The sequence below is a fragment of the Glandiceps talaboti genome, chromosome 17, assembly GCF_964340395.1.
Source record: "Glandiceps talaboti chromosome 17, keGlaTala1.1, whole genome shotgun sequence".
Classification (NCBI taxonomy): Eukaryota; Metazoa; Hemichordata; class Enteropneusta; family Spengelidae; genus Glandiceps; species Glandiceps talaboti.
This window is the reverse complement of record NC_135565.1, coordinates 5,688,241-5,706,641: the sequence shown is the minus strand read 5'-3', so window position 1 is coordinate 5,706,641 and position 18,401 is coordinate 5,688,241. Positions and strand designations below refer to the sequence as shown.

At 38.3% G+C, this 18,401-nt stretch overlaps 2 protein-coding genes across 2 annotated transcripts in view; one reads left to right on the top strand and one right to left on the bottom strand.

Moving 5' to 3' along the window:
• The window catches only part of LOC144448718 (uncharacterized), a 5,641-nt gene extending 3,287 nt beyond the window's left edge, over window positions 1–2,354 (top strand). Inside the window, exons 4-5 of the mRNA XM_078139019.1 lie at window positions 648–809; window positions 1,774–2,354. Coding sequence (XP_077995145.1) covers window positions 648–809; window positions 1,774–2,180 — 569 coding nt within the window. The 3' untranslated portion in view covers window positions 2,181–2,354. The remainder of the gene's footprint in view (window positions 1–647; window positions 810–1,773) is intronic.
• A 1,767-nt stretch (window positions 2,355–4,121) lies between these two features.
• Window positions 4,122–17,843, bottom strand: LOC144448640 (thyroxine 5-deiodinase-like). Its single transcript, XM_078138918.1, has 5 exons — window positions 17,787–17,843; window positions 8,572–8,853; window positions 6,624–6,794; window positions 5,739–5,911; window positions 4,122–4,627 (listed from the first exon to the last, which is right to left on the bottom strand). The coding sequence occupies exons 2-5, from the start codon at window positions 8,842–8,844 to the stop codon at window positions 4,363–4,365; spliced, it is 882 nt and encodes a 293-aa protein (XP_077995044.1). The 5' UTR covers window positions 8,845–8,853; window positions 17,787–17,843; the 3' UTR covers window positions 4,122–4,362.
• Window positions 17,844–18,401: the final 558 nt, after the last annotated feature.

The window sequence follows — 18,401 nt, the reverse complement described above, 5'->3', positions numbered from 1 at the left end:
AAACTCCGAAATACAACCAAGAAAGAGTTCCAGTACTACCAAAACTATTACGCTCTGCCACTGCGGTATAGAGCACTGTCTTAGCAGATTGATACTCACCGAGTTATATATATATATATATATATATATATATATATATATATATATATATATATATATATATATATATATATATATAGTAACTATATGTATATATATATATATATATATATATATATATATATATATATATATATATATATATATATATTCGAAATTTCGAAATGATGTTCGAATTCTTATTTATTTGACTTCTGTGATCCATGGTCAATATAATTTAGTGTAAACATGGAAAGGAGATACTGAGATTGGAAATAAATATATAAATACTGAATTCTCAAATCATTATTTTAATTTTAAAGTAAGAGCCAGCTATGACTTTATTTAGAGATATCTGAAGGAGCTTGATTTTCAGAGAAATTCTTCCTGGAGGTGTATGTTACCCCAGTCTCGGTTTCCCAGACTCTCACTGCAGTGAGGGGGCTCTCGTCTGGGCGGTCTCGTATGCAGCGCCCCCACCGTTGAGTCGAGATAACCGAGACTACATGTTACCATAAGTTCCATAAGTTTGACTACTGAGATTCGACAAACGTTGTTATCCTATATAGATGAAACCGAGGCACCAACAGATTCAGATGAGAGGCAAACAAAAATGAAGATCATCCGGGCATCTTTCAAGATTTTAGCAATATTGTTTTTGACTGGTACAGCCGTTTGTCTCATACAGTATAAAATCACCAAGAGGAAGAGAAACAATGCGAATAGACAAGGTGAGTTTGATGACGTCATTTACTTAGATTAACATAATCTAACTTAAGGGGAATGTCTATCCTGAAAATAAATGATTTCTACCCCATATGCCAATTGTAAGAAGCACCACATTGAAACTTTATTTATTTCATCTCTGTATTGATCTGTCACTGCTTCACCGTTGCATCATGGGACTTTGCAGACATACACATTTTTTTAGATGTACATTGAATATTCATGACTCCTAAATGTTTATTAACTTAAGAGAAATAGTCATGAATATTCATTGTACATCTGATATATATGTATATCTGTTAAGTCACATGAGGCAACTGTCGTTCTTATCCTGAAACCAACAGTGGTGAAAAAGAGTTTCAAGTTGGTGTTTCTTGGCAATCATTTATGTTATGTGAAATCATGAAATGACTCTCCAGAACCAAAACAAATGTGTATGGAAAAAACGTCTATTTCCTGGGGTGGCGTTCCCCTTAAAATACCGTTGCAATGGTGATTGATATAATTATGATATCAATGGTTCACTGTCTATGGTTGTATCACAGGGTAAAGGACCAATGATCAATTTTGTATTCGCGATTTTCCGGATTTCTAATATTATTTTCTGTACATTTCAAATAAAGTTTTAAATACTGTTTCCTCTTACTGTTTTTTCTATTTCCTACCTGATATCAATGTCTTATCGGAGTTTATCAGCTTTGCATTAATTAGTAGCTTGCTAGAACAAACTCACTATTTGCCCAAATTAACGCATTATGCCGTGAGTGTAAACATCTACTGATCCGACTAAATGGTGGGAACAGTATTTAAAACTTTATTTGAAATGTACAGAAAATAATATTAGAAATCCGGAAAATCGCGAATACAAAATTGATCATTGGTCCTTTACCCTGTGGTTGTATCAGGGCATAAACACCTCTATTTTCATTGTAAGCTGTCCCTTCATTACTACTTTTATTTCCTTGATAGAACCAACGGAAGAACACGATTACCATGGTCGACAAGGCAGAATGGAAAGTGGCATGATGGTACAAATGTTGCTTTTACCAAACGGATCACAAATAATACACACATTTCGAGAAGTCCCACTCGATGGTCAGTTATCAACAGCGCCACCAGGTGATAATGCATGGAGAGGTGTGGCACTTCAGCCACCCTCGTACAGACCACCAAGAAAATATACTGATGTACCACCCCCTTCATATTCTAGTTTAAATGGGTCGATAAATAGTGATGGGTCAGATTTTGAAGAAAAAGAACCCGAACTTCCGCCAAATTACAGTTTGTGCGAGGAACAAGCATTCGACGATTGTCCACGAACTATACATGGGGAAAGCTGTGAATGCGTCAATATGACAGAAGATGGCATTTCATGACGTCATCAAATGCAAACACAACATCGACTTCTCTGAATACCAAGGCGTGTTCATACAGTACTTATATGTCGTTTTGTGTTCCCAGAATTCAAACATTCCTTTGCGTCTATACGTAAAAGATTTTTCAGTGGGATTTTGTATTGGTCTGTGGGAGTAGTCCCCTAGTAGGGCCAGCAGGTATGTAATTGATTGATAGATAGATCGATCGATTGGTTGGTTGATTGACTGATTGATTGATTGATTGATTGATTGATTGACTGATTGATTGATTGAGTATTTCATTGATTGATTGATTGATTGATTGATTGATTAACTTTTGTGGTTAAATAAAACATATGTTGTGTGATATTCAACAATTGACTGATTGATTTTTGTTTCTGTGGTGATGTAAAACTTTTCTTCTTCTTTCCCTGGCTACTTTTCTCTCTTTCAGCTGTATATAATTCTCTCTTTATTGACTAAATAAAGACATCCTGTCCATTTTTCTTCTCTTATCTAAATCAAAACACCCCTTATCGTATAATTACCATGGAGACCTGTTACCACAACAGTTTGCTTTATCTCTCTTATCTTCAAGTTATTGGAGTTTATCACACCAAACAAATACTCAGCCGCATGCACAAACAATATCAGGAGTGTGCCCATCTAGTGTTTTGGGAGTCAGTTAATGTTCTGGCCAGGACTCCAACTGAACCTCAGACAACTGTCTGAGGCTCAGCCAATGATATTCAAACACATGTATTGAGCAATGCAGTGACAATTTTACACAAATTCACTATGGTGGTAGTAGTTGGGAAACCAATATATTTAAAACTTACAACATGGTGGCAGAAGTGGGATTAAGTGCTTTAAAGCACTGATTCCTGGACCAGTGTCCTTTTTCATGTCTGACACCATTTAAACCATGTTTTTTTAAAAATATTTTAACGGGGGGGGGGGGAGTTCATGTTTTAGAAAAAGGAAATTGAGGGGGGGGGGCACTGTTTATCACGACGCAGTCGGTGATATTTTATGCAACAGCCCGGGCCTGATTTTCGCTGGCCCTCCCACCTTGTAATTACTGAAGGCTCCCTTAGATTATGCATACCGAGTCATACATATACAAGACACGTATCTCATTCACACTGTCGTATACCCGGAACAATAACTTGAAGCTATAGCTCTAGAGATGAAACACTTTATTTCAGATGAATAAACACCAAAATTGATGAATTACATATACAGTACTATGAAATTACCCGAGTTATAAAACAAGTGACAATGTATGAATTATACATTCTGCATTATACCCTATATGCCCGACCCTTTGATGTATTTGAACTACCATACCTTTTCTCACACGCATACATACTGTCACACAGATACAGACACACACAAACAAACAAACAAACAAACACACACACACACACACACACGCAATGACGGCTGCTCCGTTCACGAGTGCTGTCCATTGAATCTATGATCAATATCCAAGTCTCCTTCCACATGCATCATAGATAACTATACAATTTAGGTAGACTAAACATTATTACCCATGCGATCCCGTAAACATATTTTTTTTCATCATGATAATAATAGAAACATTGTCTTGATATGAGATTTCAATGGATCTGACTTTAAACAATGACAATGATATCATTTGGTATCTATTACAGGCTACATTGCATTTCTGAGATTACCCACGAAATTCGTATAAAATAAACATGCATAAAATGGAAACATTCACCACCATCTAAGTTCTATTAAATGCCTGGATGCTGCAGGTACTCATTTGGCACGAGATATGGTGCAAAATAGCTTTCAAAGCAATTTGTAAAGAAGGCTCCCTAGAGGGAAATTGTGTTTCGAGCAATGGCCGCCATTTTAGGCTTTCACCGATTGCCGTCATAATAACTTCTGCTCATGCGCAGTCCTCGTTCACGTTGCTATGAAAACGTTCTTCACCATCAAAATGATCAGAGTTCGACGCTACTACGTATATTCACACAAACAGCTGCTGCTAGCTTCCCAACATTGCAAACCCATACTTCATAACAGTTCTTGTTAAATCTTATACAGATAATTGTGTTTCCTAAATGAAACTGTCGAAAGAACAGCGCCTAAAAGTTAACTGATACTCAAAATCTAATCGTTTTTACTGAGCGGTGAGCAGCTAGAGTGTGGCATTAGTTCCTTCATATCTTTACTTTGCTTTCCCGAAGCGACCCTCCAACCATTCTCTCATCTCGTCAGTCATCAACCATTCGCTTTGAGATTGCATCTGTTGAAAGACGAGTCTGCCGATGTATTTGATTTTGTCTTCCTCAATGGCGTAGGTACGGTCTGGTAGTGCAGCATACACTCTGTCGAACTCGTTGTCCATGTTATCGCACACAATTGGAATCTTACTGCGATCGGTCAAATCAGCTGAGAATGTGTTGTATGTGCTGTCCAGATCTATCAAAGTTCTAAAATGGAAAAGAGAAAAGAAAATGTATGATATGACAGTTTTATGACATATAATATGTCTCATCACATCCAGCACAAGCCAAGTTATTGTCCTTAAAACAGAAAATGTGGAATATATATATACCTTAGTCATCCTATGTCATGAGAACCTGTGTCTACGTCACTGGTTCTGTGATGCTCGAAATACAAAACGTTTCAATTAAATCTAGCGACATGTAGTGACAAGGCCCCCTATGTCAATCCTATTTTCCATGGTTACTTATGACAATGTTAACGTTCATGACTACACATCGGTACTGTCAATTGCTACCAGCGACTTGGATTGTGCACTTTAATATCTAGGGAATGTGAGATACAATTATACTATTTTAATTCCACATGTCAGTGCAGTGAACATGCTCAGAAACAAAGTACTGTGTGATAGTTACTTTAGTAGCGGCAGTATATATCTATTTCAGACCTAGTTTCGGTCACCCAGACTGTCGCTGCTGGGGGCTCTGCCTACGAGACCTCGCCAAAAGAGAGGATGGGGAATCGAGATTCCAACCGTGCAGGAAGTAGCTTCTAGAGCAGTGCATGCTGGGGACTACTTGACGTCCAACATTGTTGGCTAAACGATCAATTTAGGTAGCTTCGCGACATTTCTTATGACTGGTAAGAAATGCACTGTGTGACTCCCAGCGTGGGGTAGTTGAAACGTAGTTTTCCCAGACTCTCGTCTGGGTGGACTCGTGAGAGTCTGGGTAGTCTCGTAGAAGAGCCTCCAGTGGTGAGAGTCTGGGTAACCGAGACTACCAGTACAAAAGTAATTAATGTCTATCGATGGAATCTAATTATATTTCCAATAATGCATCATTCAATATGGCGGGTTTGTAAGTTTTCTATCTAATTAAAAAAATCGCTCAAGTGATTAGGCCACACTAAGAATTTACGAAATTCATTCAATTCACCTCCGAAAGAACATGAAACATTGGAATTTCTTGTTGGCTCTATACATTTGTGTGTATATTAAGTGATATAACCCTCTATCTCTTCCCATTCTTACCCCTACCCCAACACTAAACCTCAGACCGCCTGTCTGAGCCTAAACTTAATAAATGACAAACTTACTGGGCAGCATCAATGCGTTCCTTGATGTTTCTGTGCCGACTAACTGTACTGTAGTGTGTACCAAAGCGCCACCCTTCAGCAGGATGTGCCTCGTACATGTATACCATCAAGAAGTCGACTTTATCTTTGTAATCGTCGAACAACTTGCGTAAGGAGCCACTGTGAACAATGGCCTGTCAAAGAAAACATAAGATTGATATAAAAATCATGTATAAACATGAACAAACGTTGGTGACCATGTACATGAATAATCTGTATCTTTGGGGACTGTTTATGGTTCATTCAACAGACGAAGGAATACAACTATCATATTACTAGCATGGCACAAGCTGAGCTTCTAAATCTTTTACCTGCGTGACAGTATGCGTGGGGCAGTTATGTAATGTCCAAATATGGTATATTTGTCAGCTCAGGATGCTACTTATACACTGTTTTTGTCACTATAGCAGCTGGGGTTCAATGATTAGATGAACAACTTTCTGTGCTGATCGAGGGAGTTTGACCAGACCGTTGGCATCCAGACTAAGTCTACTTGACACAGGACGCGATTACATAATATTTTGACATATAATCCACTTAGATTAAACAGAGCTGTTATTAGGTGATAATTTCAGACTTCTTTGTGTGGTGAAGCAAGCTCCTTAAGATTGTAACACCAGGAGGACGAATCTCTGAGCTATACCCTTTTATAAGTGAATAATAACTGACAACATCGATATCACTACCTCACCACCACCACCACCACCACCACCACCACCACCACCACCACCATCATCATCATCATCATCATCACCATCACCACCATCATCATCATCATCCTACTCCTCACAGTTTGACATCCATACTTACTCGAAGCGGGGGTCAGGATAACGATGAGGCGAATACCACCAGGGGGCGCTCTTTGTGAACATGAAGATCTTTGAATCGGACTGGTCTTGCAGTATCCACAGTATAGAGGTCAAGGTCAGAGGTACTATCTCCAACTTTCGGCGGATTTTCACGACTATGAAATGGTACAACTAAAGGATCTGACGTAAATTCAAGATAGTCCATAATCTATGGAAAGATTAATAGTGAGCCCATGTTAGTCTAATGTTATACACATGCGCTATTTTGGGAGACTGTCGAGTTGTCGCCAGGGACAGCAGTATCGAACTTACAACTGCATACAGTCAAGCATTCAAAGGGGAACTAGTTACAAACATGGAAAGTAAACACATGAATTGGACTGGTAACACAGCACGTTGGAACTAGGAGACTTGCATAACATTTCATGGTCTGATATGAATAGTTTTGTGGCCTCTTTATGTGTGTGCACTTGATGTTTGTTTGTGAATGTGAGCTATTATGTAGAGGCCATGAAACTGTCCTCATCAAATGATTGCATGGACTACAAATGAACAAGTCTCTATACTTCCAACATTCCAACATAAATCCAATATTCGATTGTTTATTTTCCTTCTTCCTAACAAGTTCCAATTGTCAATGTGAGAGGAGGCCGGTAAGGGAGGAACACCACGACGTATATTAGTATTATTACAGTCTATGTTGTTGCTAGTCTCATAGTCACTGCCAGACTCGTGACTATTACTGTATTGTCCCTAATCTTTGTATGTATGCCGAGCGGCTTAGCCATGAGAAGAGAGGGACTAGTAGACTCGCTACCAGACTTATGACTATCGTCCCTAATTTGTGTATGTATGCCGAGCGGCTTAGCCGCAAGAAGAGAGGGGGCTAGTTCTAAAGTCCCTCAATTCTCCCGGCTCAGGGCGCACTTCGTGCGTCTTACAAAGCTAAGGGACGATAGTCAGAGTCTGCCAGCGAGACTCGGCACAGGGAAAAGGACAAATAATCAATTTACCTCCATTAGTCGGATCAGTGGATGTTTACACTCACGGCATAATGCGTTAATTTGGGCAAATAGTGAGTTTGTTCTAGCAAGCTACTAATTAATGCAATGACAGTGATATCAGGTAGGAAATAGAAAGAAAAAAACAGTGAGAGGAAACAGTATTTAAAATTTCATTTGAAATATACATAAAATAATATTAGAAATCCGGAAAATCGCGAGAACAAAATTGATTATTTGTCCTTTTCCCTGTGGACTCGGTTGTCGCTGGTTGTATGACGTGATACAATACGTCACATTCATGTTATAAGGAAGATTGTACAGTTTGGCCACTAGGAGCGCTGTTCCGAGGCAGCGTTTGAAAGAGAGGTGTTGGTAATGATGTAGTCTGTAAGGTACGCCGTGATGGGGCGCCCTCAAACATCAGGCAACCCCTAAGAGAGGAGGCCGGTGAGGGCGAAACGTCACGACGTATCTTACAGTCTAGCAATGATGGAGTGCTGTCGTTTCAAAGTGCTGGACGTCGACTGGTTTTACTTGAACTACAAAGGTCAACCCATCGCCAATTCACACCTTCTCAATCCACCTTTGTCTTACACTATCCATTACTGATACTGTACAGTAAGACTTCAGCAACAAGGAGTTGGCTGTCACCCGCTGCACAAACTCTAATATCAGCTCCGGTAGTAGTCTATCTGCTAGACCTCGGATGTTCTCCGATACAATACGACACACGACCGAACATCGCTATCGAGGATGGAACAAAGGGCAAAGCCCTCACTTCGAACTTCGTTCGCTTATAATATCGGAAGAAGGCCCGAACGTCTAGCAGAAAGACTACTCCGGTAGAGGACTGGCAATCCTGTACATATCAAACACTGAGTCAACATTTTGACAGCTAAAGGGCATAAACATAACTAGATCTAGCAATGCCTTTCTAATATTGTTTTAAGTTTGGTGCCAAAACTTGTTAGCATTACTTACCTCCTTGTCGGTGTGCCAAAGCTGTCTAATTTTGGAATGTGCAGGTGTTGGCGTTTCTAGGATATCAACACCATATTCTTTGAATGCCTTGACGCCAAGTTCACGGTGAATCTGTGCCAGCTCTGCGGTAAGCAATGCTGCGTTGTCCCCGAGGGGCATCATTCTATCGTCGTATAATTTCATTGTCTCGTCAGCAAACATAATTTCTTTCAGACGCTTGGCCACTTTGGCGACCAGGTCGCGGTTTCTGTACGCTTCCTCCGTGGAGTCCATAATTATTGCCTACAAAAAACAAATGAGATATGTATAAAAGAGAAAATCTGACATTTTGATTTTTTTAACGATTTTGATAATCCGTGGATTGTGGTTGCCATAGTTACAGACATTGGAGACTATATATACGGCGTGAACACATAATCAGTAGTTGAGTAGGGAAACAGATCAGAACTACAACCATGTGTATCTACTGATTATATTTACTAGTTTCTGTCATGTCATCACCTTTATCATATGTAATCTAGTAACATGCACCTGGACAATCTTGTATAATCTAATCAATAAATTGTAGAGATAACAGATTAGGACTATATAGATTGAACACAATACACTGATGGTAATCATATTGCAGGTCAGTGAACTTAGAAAGGTCGGAGGCTCTATTGACGATGGAAACTTATATGTCAACAGTCAACACACGAACTAAATAATAAATCTCAGAGCGGTCACTCCAGAGTCTATTGTCTATACAATAAAAATGTCATGAATGGTTGATCGTGAGGTGACCGCTAGTATTTCTATCTTGTGAAGTGGGCTAACTATTTGGGTTATCTTAGTTTACATGGCACATCCAGTTTTCAACTTTATCGTCTTCATTCCAATATCTTAATTTTTTCTACCACTGTATTAGTATATAGATCAATGATGTCTCCAACTGGCACAGCTCCCACTAGAAGTCGAATATTGATAACATACAGCTAAAATGATGTAGGCTTATTTCACTCACGTGACATGACATTTAATACACACACACTCAGATGATAAGTACTATCGCAAAATAAACAATTACATAGGTGCAGTTCGCAGTAGGCATGTACAAGTAGTCAAGTTGAAAAGTTGATTATCAGTTAGAAAATAAACAATTGCAGCCATTGATGATTTGTAATGTTTTCATCATAAGCCTGTTTTTACTGCAATGTGAAAGAATAGCAATGCTTATCAGTGTTCAATGTAATTGGATCCTGCTATGTTTATTCATAGACCATCCACCCACGGGTCTATGGTTTATTGTGTCTCTGTTATTGTTAGTCTAGAGGTGAAATATGTCTAACACTGTGTCAAAAACGTAATGTCCCATGAGTGAAACACCAAGCCTACATCATTTAAGCTATAAATGTCGCCACAGAGAGCCAAAGAACCAGTAAATAATAATATAAGTTCCCAGTAAAGTGACACAAGCTTTAAAAAACAAAATATTTATAGAAACCCTCAATTAAAGTATTCTGGTATGATATCGATGCATGCCTTCTATTACTGTTACCCTGTGTTACATTGTCTTCAGCCACTGTGCAAACAGTTGAGTGCATAATTATCGTAGACGTCGACGTTTCGTGTTCAATGCTTTTTCATACATGTCAAATTTCTTTCGCTCACTCTTCTTACCTCCCTTTACTTGGTTTGTGTTGTGTTGTGTTGTGTTGTGTTGTGTTGTGTTGTGTTGTGTTGTGTTGTGTTGTGTTGTGTTGTGTTGTTTTGTTTCTGTATGTGATTATACTAGTCATATCTTCTCCAATTTTTTAGTAGTGTATGTATTTTAATTTTGTGTTAGTGCTGCTCCTAACATTCATTGCCGGTGAGCCCCTGATACAAAAGTGATACTTCAATAAATAAATAAATAAATAAATAAATAAATAAATAAATAAATAAATAAATAAAATGACTAAATACGTATAATAAATTACGTCATCTTATCGTTTATAAGTTATATCCTAATACCAGGTTTGAATTCAGTCAATTACAAGTGATGGTGAAGTATGCTTCGATACGGCGTAGAATACTGTGAGTACCTTTTGAATATACAGCAAAAATTACGCCCCCAAAAGTATATATGAACGTGTGTGCCCCTGAAATCCCCTGCATGCACATTCAGTCACTCTAGATACCTGTATCATTTTCTATTTGCGGCACAACAGTGTATGGTTATGACACCCGTAACCTGTACAACCCGCATATCATTTTTGTTATAATAATGTATCCTAAAATAACCACAGGAAACCCGCTTGAAAAATGATACCAGAGGAAGTGATATCGATAACACCTTCAAACATTGCGATATACGGAAGCCATTTGGTATCCTATTCCTACTGGCACTATATTATATATATCATATTTATTGATAAAGAGTAATACAAAGTGTCGTATGTAAGCAACTCTTTATCTTATTTTTATTTTCCATAAGGACATGGCGATTAATCTAGATTTTCAACTTTTACTATATCTTTGATCTTCATTAATTTAAAACATTGAAAGATTGATATAACGAATCAAGATGACTAGAAACTTTTTATTTCAATACAATATTTCACATTTGAAACAAAACCATAGGTTGACGTGTGTACAATGTAATAAAACTCAGAAGCACTAAATAAAGTATAAAACCCGTTATTATGTGAGATTTTTTAATATATAAAAACATGGTTTACATGACAATCTAGCAATATTGACAGCGATGATGTAAACTATGAATAATTATGAATAATTAATATACTATAGAATGATATTTCCATTGTATGATTTCCAGCAGTAATAAAAAAATAACCATGACATCATTGCGAGATTTCCATACATCCACTCCATTCCCTTAAAAAGCCACAATACAAATGTTGTAACTAATGAATGCAAACCTTTGGTAGGTATAAACTATCATGTGGGTCGTGCGCCATGTTAGCTTACATACATACATACATACATACATACATACATACATACATACATGACCATCAGAATTTTCAAGCCCCCCCCCCCGCCACCTTCCAATCCCCCCCCCCCCCAGGCCCCCGGCCCTGGCCACCCCTGCCATAAATTTTGAACGCAGCCTAAGTATTAGTCTAGCTGCTAGACCTCAGATGTTCTTCCGATATAAAACACACGACCAATCATCGCCACCGCAAGCCATCACTGCGAACTTCGTTCGCTTATCGTATCAGAAGAAAGCCCGAACGTCGAGCAGCAAGACTTTCTAAGTATTAGTAATAATAGTATGAGTACATATATGTGATTGATGCAATGAAAGGTCAATTTATAATTTATGTAGTCGTGTCACGTGGTCATAAATATGACATGGTACATGGTACCATGTTATGCTAATTAGTACATATAATTAGAACATCCGGCTGTAACCGGCTGTAACCAGCATATATGTTTACTTTACAAGGCGATTCCTTGTTTGGACACACTCGGTCACCTTTGAAATTATGCCAATGGATGATACTTCCATTGTTGAACATTTTTGGAACGAAAAATCACTACATTTGACGTTATCAGACAAATTATTCAAGAACCCACATTTGACCATCGTCGTAAACCACAGTCTCTTTTACGGCACCATCCAAAACGCTCCGCTGAGAGATCTTCTCATCACATTGAATGAGAACAACTCCCCACTCACTCAGTTGAGCTCAATCATAGATACATTGTCCACCTTATGAAATGCGTATATCCAGTTTGGATCAAAACTAAATGGCTGACATACTAAATCTTTACCAATCAACGACAAGCCCGCCTCCAATTGTATTCTCGCAAACCAGAGCTGTTATTTCTTCCGCGACACTGTGAAATAACGACCTTTTGGATGATGCCGTAAAAGAGGCTTTGAACGTGGTTTATAAAGATGATCAAATATGATCCACAGGTGTCTAAAGTTTGCTCCCTTACACTCACTTAGTTTAAATCTTAGTAAAAACTAATTTCTATTCTTTGGTTAATACTGTTTTCTGATTTCTTTTCTGTTTTTTTTCTTTCTGTTTTTTTTTTCATTACACAATTAATTGTGTAATTAATTAATCTGATCTCATTTGATATTTGTACGCTGTTAGTGTATATTTATCATTTCATTTATTAGTCAGAATCAAGGGCTAGATTAGTGAGGGCCAAATGGACTACTTGGTCTTCACGAGAAACATACTATCATTTATTGTAGCTGTTTTATGCATTTAATTGTTTTAATAATATGATAATAAAAATAATGACAATGTTAGTTTTTTTTATATTAATAGCACTTTCCCACTCTGTGCTCAAAGCGCTTTACAATTATTACACCTGGCTCGGATCTATATCGGCAAAACGGCCCTTTGCACTTCATCAACTCCCTGGGGAGCATACAATCCATTGTAGCCTTTATGCAAGTGCATAGGATTAAATCATTAACATTGCAATCTCTATCCTACCAGATCTCCAATTCCACAGCTGGGTGGACTGAGGCACAGGCGTGGTTCAAGGACTTTAGCCACTCAAAAACAAACGGTAGCGATGGGGTTCGTACTTGCAACCTGCAGATTCCAAGTAGGCCATGATTCTAACCATTCGCCCATTATAACTTCACAATAATATGTTATGTTATGTTCTCATTTTCTGGTAAAATTACCTCGATTATAATTAATAACAGGTTTCTTAACGGACATTATTTGAGGGTACTCCTAAAGTGTATTGTTAGAGGGAACACGAGGGTGACCAATTCCAATAGCTCTACCTGTGAGCACCACCGATATATAATTTTCCGTTTTTAAAAATTGACGAGTCCGTCTGATCAAAATGGTATTCACACCAGGTGACAACTGAATGTTAGGTTCTACGCATAGTGATTACGAGATCGGTAGGTAGGTCGGGATTTGATTTGATTGGATTGGATTTGATCTTTACTTTTCTACTTGTGTTTATTTTTGAAAACTCTTTTTCGAGACCCAAAAACAAACGAAATATTGATCAGAATATTCCTTTGATGAAATATGTACAGGCAGCACCTGGGAAAGGAAGCAGAGGTGCATGAAATGTTTAGGGTTGTCGACTTAAACTAGGGTCGGTTGGGTGGTTATCAGAAACACACAAGTTGTTTTATAAATTGCCTATTACAACAGCCGACACCAGACTGTGGACAAACGGAACCTGATACAAGCAGGGAAACTAAACAAATGAATTATATAACACTTGGCACAACATGTTGGAAGTACAGAGACTTGTTTACATTCCATCATTTGATAAGAACAGTTTTATGGCTTTGTGTAATTGTTCAGTCACAGACAAATGTCCAGTTTCGGCCCTGGCACTTCATGTACACATAAAGAGGCCATAAAACTGCTCTTATCAAACCATGTCATGTAATACATGTCTCTACTGTTCCAACATGCTGAGCCAAGTGTTTTTAATCCAATTCAGTTGTTTACTTTCCCTGTTTTGTAACAGGTTCCGTTCGTCCACGGTCTGATGTCAACAGTTATTACTGTTATCTTATGTGTGGGTATGGATCATGCTAGCACCAATTCTTTCAATGGGTAGACTAATTAACTGCTTTCATAACTAAAGTTTAACTTGCTAATGAGACTTCCGCTGATAAAATGTATTTTTAGTCAGGCCAGTTACTCCAACACGTCTACAGTTAATATCAATGCACATGTTTGAGGTTTATGCCCTACTGCGGAACCTGGGTTTTCAGCGTAGTACCTTGATATAGACACATAGACTAAACCGTATGAGTTGTTCGATCACAGTGTGCTAAATTCCACAAGTAGGTCATAGCTTGGAGTAATTATACTGACAGTATAATTACTCCAAGGTCATAGCATGTCTTTGTTGTGCGCCGAGATATAATGATCACCCTGTAATCAAGACATTGAAAACACTGGATCAGAAGCCCCAAGAATGTATGTATGCTGCAAAATGATGGAAATCTAAGTGTCCATAGCTTATAACAACAGGACTTTTAGTGTGTGCCTATATTAGTTAGCTGACAGATTAGTTTCCACTGCTGTATATACCCATACTCTTGAATTCGTCTACGTATCTGTTCCGATCGACATTCTTTGAGAATAAATTATTCTTGCATTTACTGTTAAAGAAGTCTTACATACAGGTTGGGACGATGGCTTGTCACGTGTTAAACATGGTTAAATGTAGTCTTAATAAACTGTTGAAGAATTTCACGGACTTTCTAAATAAATTTTTGTTACATGTTGTTATATTTTTGCTAGGTTATTGGTGTTATTATTTTTTCTTTTTGTTGATATTCCAGTCTGGTGTTATTTTCTCTGTTTACTGGCATGGGATAGCGAGGGTGATACTCTTTCTATGTGATGTCCTTTTGTTTATGTATGTACTGGAGTGTACATATGGCATGGTGGGTATTGTTTTGGGGGTTTGCTGGAATGGGATTAGTCTCGCTGCCAGACTCGTAGTCTCGCTAGAAGAGAGGGACTTGACTCTTCTCGCGGCTAAGCCACACGACATACATAAAAAGATTAGGGATGATAGTCACGGGTCTGGCAGCGAGACTACCAGACTCGTGACTATTGTACCCATTAATGTTTGTATGTATGTCGAGCGGCTTAGCCGCGAGAAGAGAGGGAGTTGTCGGGGCAAGTCGCTCTAGATCTCTTCTCACGGCTAAGCCGCTCGGCATACATACAAAGATATCGATTAGGGATGATAACCACGAGTCTGCCAGCGAGACTAGGATGGGATGGGTATTATTGGACTCTTTATTTGCGTGGATGTAATGGGATGGATGTTGATTTTTATGTTTGATGGGATGGAGTGGATGTTGATTTGTTTGTATGTCTGTCTGTCTGTCTGTCTGTCTGTCTGTCTGTCTGTCTGTCTGTCTGTCCGTCGGTCGTTTTATTTGTTTGTTTGTTGGTGGGTTGGTATGGGGTGTATGTTGTTGTTTTCTCTGCTGGGAAAGGGTTGTTATTGCTTTCACCATATACCGGGATATGGGTTGCTATTTATAATTTCTATTGTGGGAAAGGGATGGGTAAAAAAACGCACATCTTTTCCCCCTATCTGAGAGGGATGCTGTTTTCTCTGTGGGGTGAGATTGTTGTTGTCTTGTCTCTGCCTTACTGCCAAACATTACTGGGGGTTCATAGATTGCTTTCTAACGCTGAGCTCGAAAAATACAGCCAAAGCCAAACTTTGAAACAAATAATCATTCCCTACACCAACCGCTTCATGTGACCAGCTACTATTATCTAATATGAGGTCAAATAATATATATAAGGTTCTGATTATTCCACAATACACTTTTTCTCTCTCGACCCTATTAAAACTGTGTCTTTGTTGAAAAAAAATCTCGAAAATGATGACTATGGAATTAACACTAAATTTTTTTTTTAAATCCAGACCTCAAAATTATTTTTTAAAAATCAATATGGACACAAAACTATAATGAAAACTAAGAATGATTTCATTTATTTCCTATCTTAATAACAAGAAGTCGACGGTGAAGGTATTCTCGTTTTAAAAGTTCCCGTTCGTACACGTGCTAATAATTGACAACATGACAATGGTCGAACTCATGATTTAACCAACAATTGTACCCATGGCAATGTACACACACTTTGATAATAGGGCTTGGCGAGTGGAAAATCGAATCAAATCAAAATCACGCCGTGACATGGTAAAATAAGACGACTGCTGGTCTACGCTCATTGGTGGTAATAATAACTGAACCCACACACCAAAAGGGGAGAACATACATAAATCAAACATCATAATGATTATTAATATTATACTATTGATTATTTTTGAAGGGCATATGAAATCGGAAACATGAAACCCTTTCAATTTGGCCATGTGTTATGATAAAATACTGTCTTCCAATAAATGTATTGCTGTTTTAATTGTGTTGTTGAATTGGTATGTACGTAATTTTGTAGTTTGTTCTGTGGCAAGACACAGTATATATGTATATGTCTTAATCCTAAGCCATTCCTGTAAAGGTTACATTTGCATATTTTGGTGTTGTTGGATAACATACTTAATGCTTGCAAAGAAGCGATGACAAAGATATGTTCATAAAGGGTAAATTTGCATAGAACAGCATTGAATATGAGTTTAACATTTCAGCGAAGTGAAGGGGTTTCAGCAAAAGGTCGCATTTGCATTCAGAATGCCTCACATGTCAGTGTATCCAACGGGTACGTACTCGTAGTTACGAAGAAGCCATATCATTCAGCTGATGATAGACACCAATTGTATGTAAATATTAGTATGTGTCTCTTTTACTAAACGTCGTCCTTGGAGAAAATCTCCACGTAAACAAGGCAAAACATGAACATAAGTGTTTATGATCCAAACACGTAGCAGCGTAATTCGTCTGTAGGTAGCAGCCTAGTCTGTACCACACGACATTCATGCCACGCTATCAGCCAACACTCAGGTAAGAAGCCCTGATATGAACAACATGACGTATCGTACAATCTACTTCAAACCCCGCAGTGTTGTAATCCGTGGCCGAACATTATAGTGATACCTCCAGATTAAAATATTAAAGTTTAATCAACACGTACTCAAAGAGTGCATTTTGATATATTTCACCTCTATGCCATGATGTAATTACCCCATAAACCACCTTTATTATAGAGACACAGTCTGAATGAACGTCGAAATGTCGCCATATTTTTGACAAGTTAGTTCAAAAGTGGTGACTCAAAGGTTAAATGCCTGTTGTACAATGTTATAAATGACACGACATTAAGTGAGACAGCAAAACAAACATCGTGTCCGAGTTAATTTTGCACTGCCACGCTTCATCGTAACGTTTCATATACTTATAGTTTGTAAAAGTAATCGGTACCGATCTTACTGGATGTACACTTCAAAGGGCATGCTGACATAGGATGCGACGTCACCTCTCTCTCTCTCTCTCTCTCTCTCTCTCTCTCTCTCTCTCTCTCTCTCTCTCTCTCTCTCTCTCTCTCTCTCTCTCTCTCTCTCTCTCTCTCTCTCTCTCTCTCTCTCTCTCTCTCTCTCTCTCTCTCTCTCTCTCTCTCTCTCTCTCTCTCTCTCTCTCTCTCTCTCTCTCTCTCTCTCTCTCTCTCTCTCTCTCTCTCTCCGTCAGTTATGCAATCGAAACCTTTAAACAAAACAGAAGATGTTAAAACACCAAGGCCTCTATAGCTAACAGTGTATTACATGCACATATTAAAAATACTAATAACCCGTACCTTTTAATCTCCGATGATACCAGTGGAGAGAATGTCCTGCTCCCAACTGACTCGAGATCACCTGTGCCCGAGTTTTTATACCCTTCCATGACCCTGATTATAATTAATACCAGGTCCCTTATCAGACTTTATTTGAGGGTGCTTCCAAAGTGTATTGTCACGGGGGTCACCAACGCCAGTAGCTCTACCCGTGAGCACCACCGATTTTCTTCCGTTTTAAAAAAATTGACTTGTCCGTCTGGTGAAAATGGTATTCAAACCAGGTGACAACTGACTGCTATGTTCTACGCATAGTTCTGGACTGAAAGCAATTCACAATATATAGCTAACGACGCATGTACGTGAATTTGTATTCTGTTACTAAAAAAATATCAAATTATCATTTAACAATAAAGGAGAAAATGAATTATAAAAATTAGGATAACAAAATCAGGCAAAGTATCATTAAATACTTCAGGAAATTCAAATCTAACAAAACCGTACCAAGGACCACTAGAGTTGGAGTCACTGGTCCGGAAGGGGGTGGGGGGGGGCAAATTTTTGAACAAAATATACTGGTACATACATATCAGTCGTCACTAAAGGGGACATCATACATACATGTCACCGTAAAGG

Excerpts from the sequence above, each read along its gene's own strand:
- LOC144448640 (XM_078138918.1), bottom strand. The coding sequence starts at position 8,844 with ATGGACTCCACGGAGGAAGCGTACAGAAACCGCGACCTGGTCGCCAAA. Across the intron at positions 5,912-6,623 it reads ACAAAGAGCGCCCCCTGGTG|GCCATTGTTCACAGTGGCTC; the intron begins GTATTCGCCTCA and ends TTTCTTTGACAG. Across the intron at positions 4,628-5,738 it reads GAACGCATTGATGCTGCCCA|AACTTTGATAGATCTGGACA; the intron begins GTAAGTTTGTCA and ends TTTCCATTTTAG.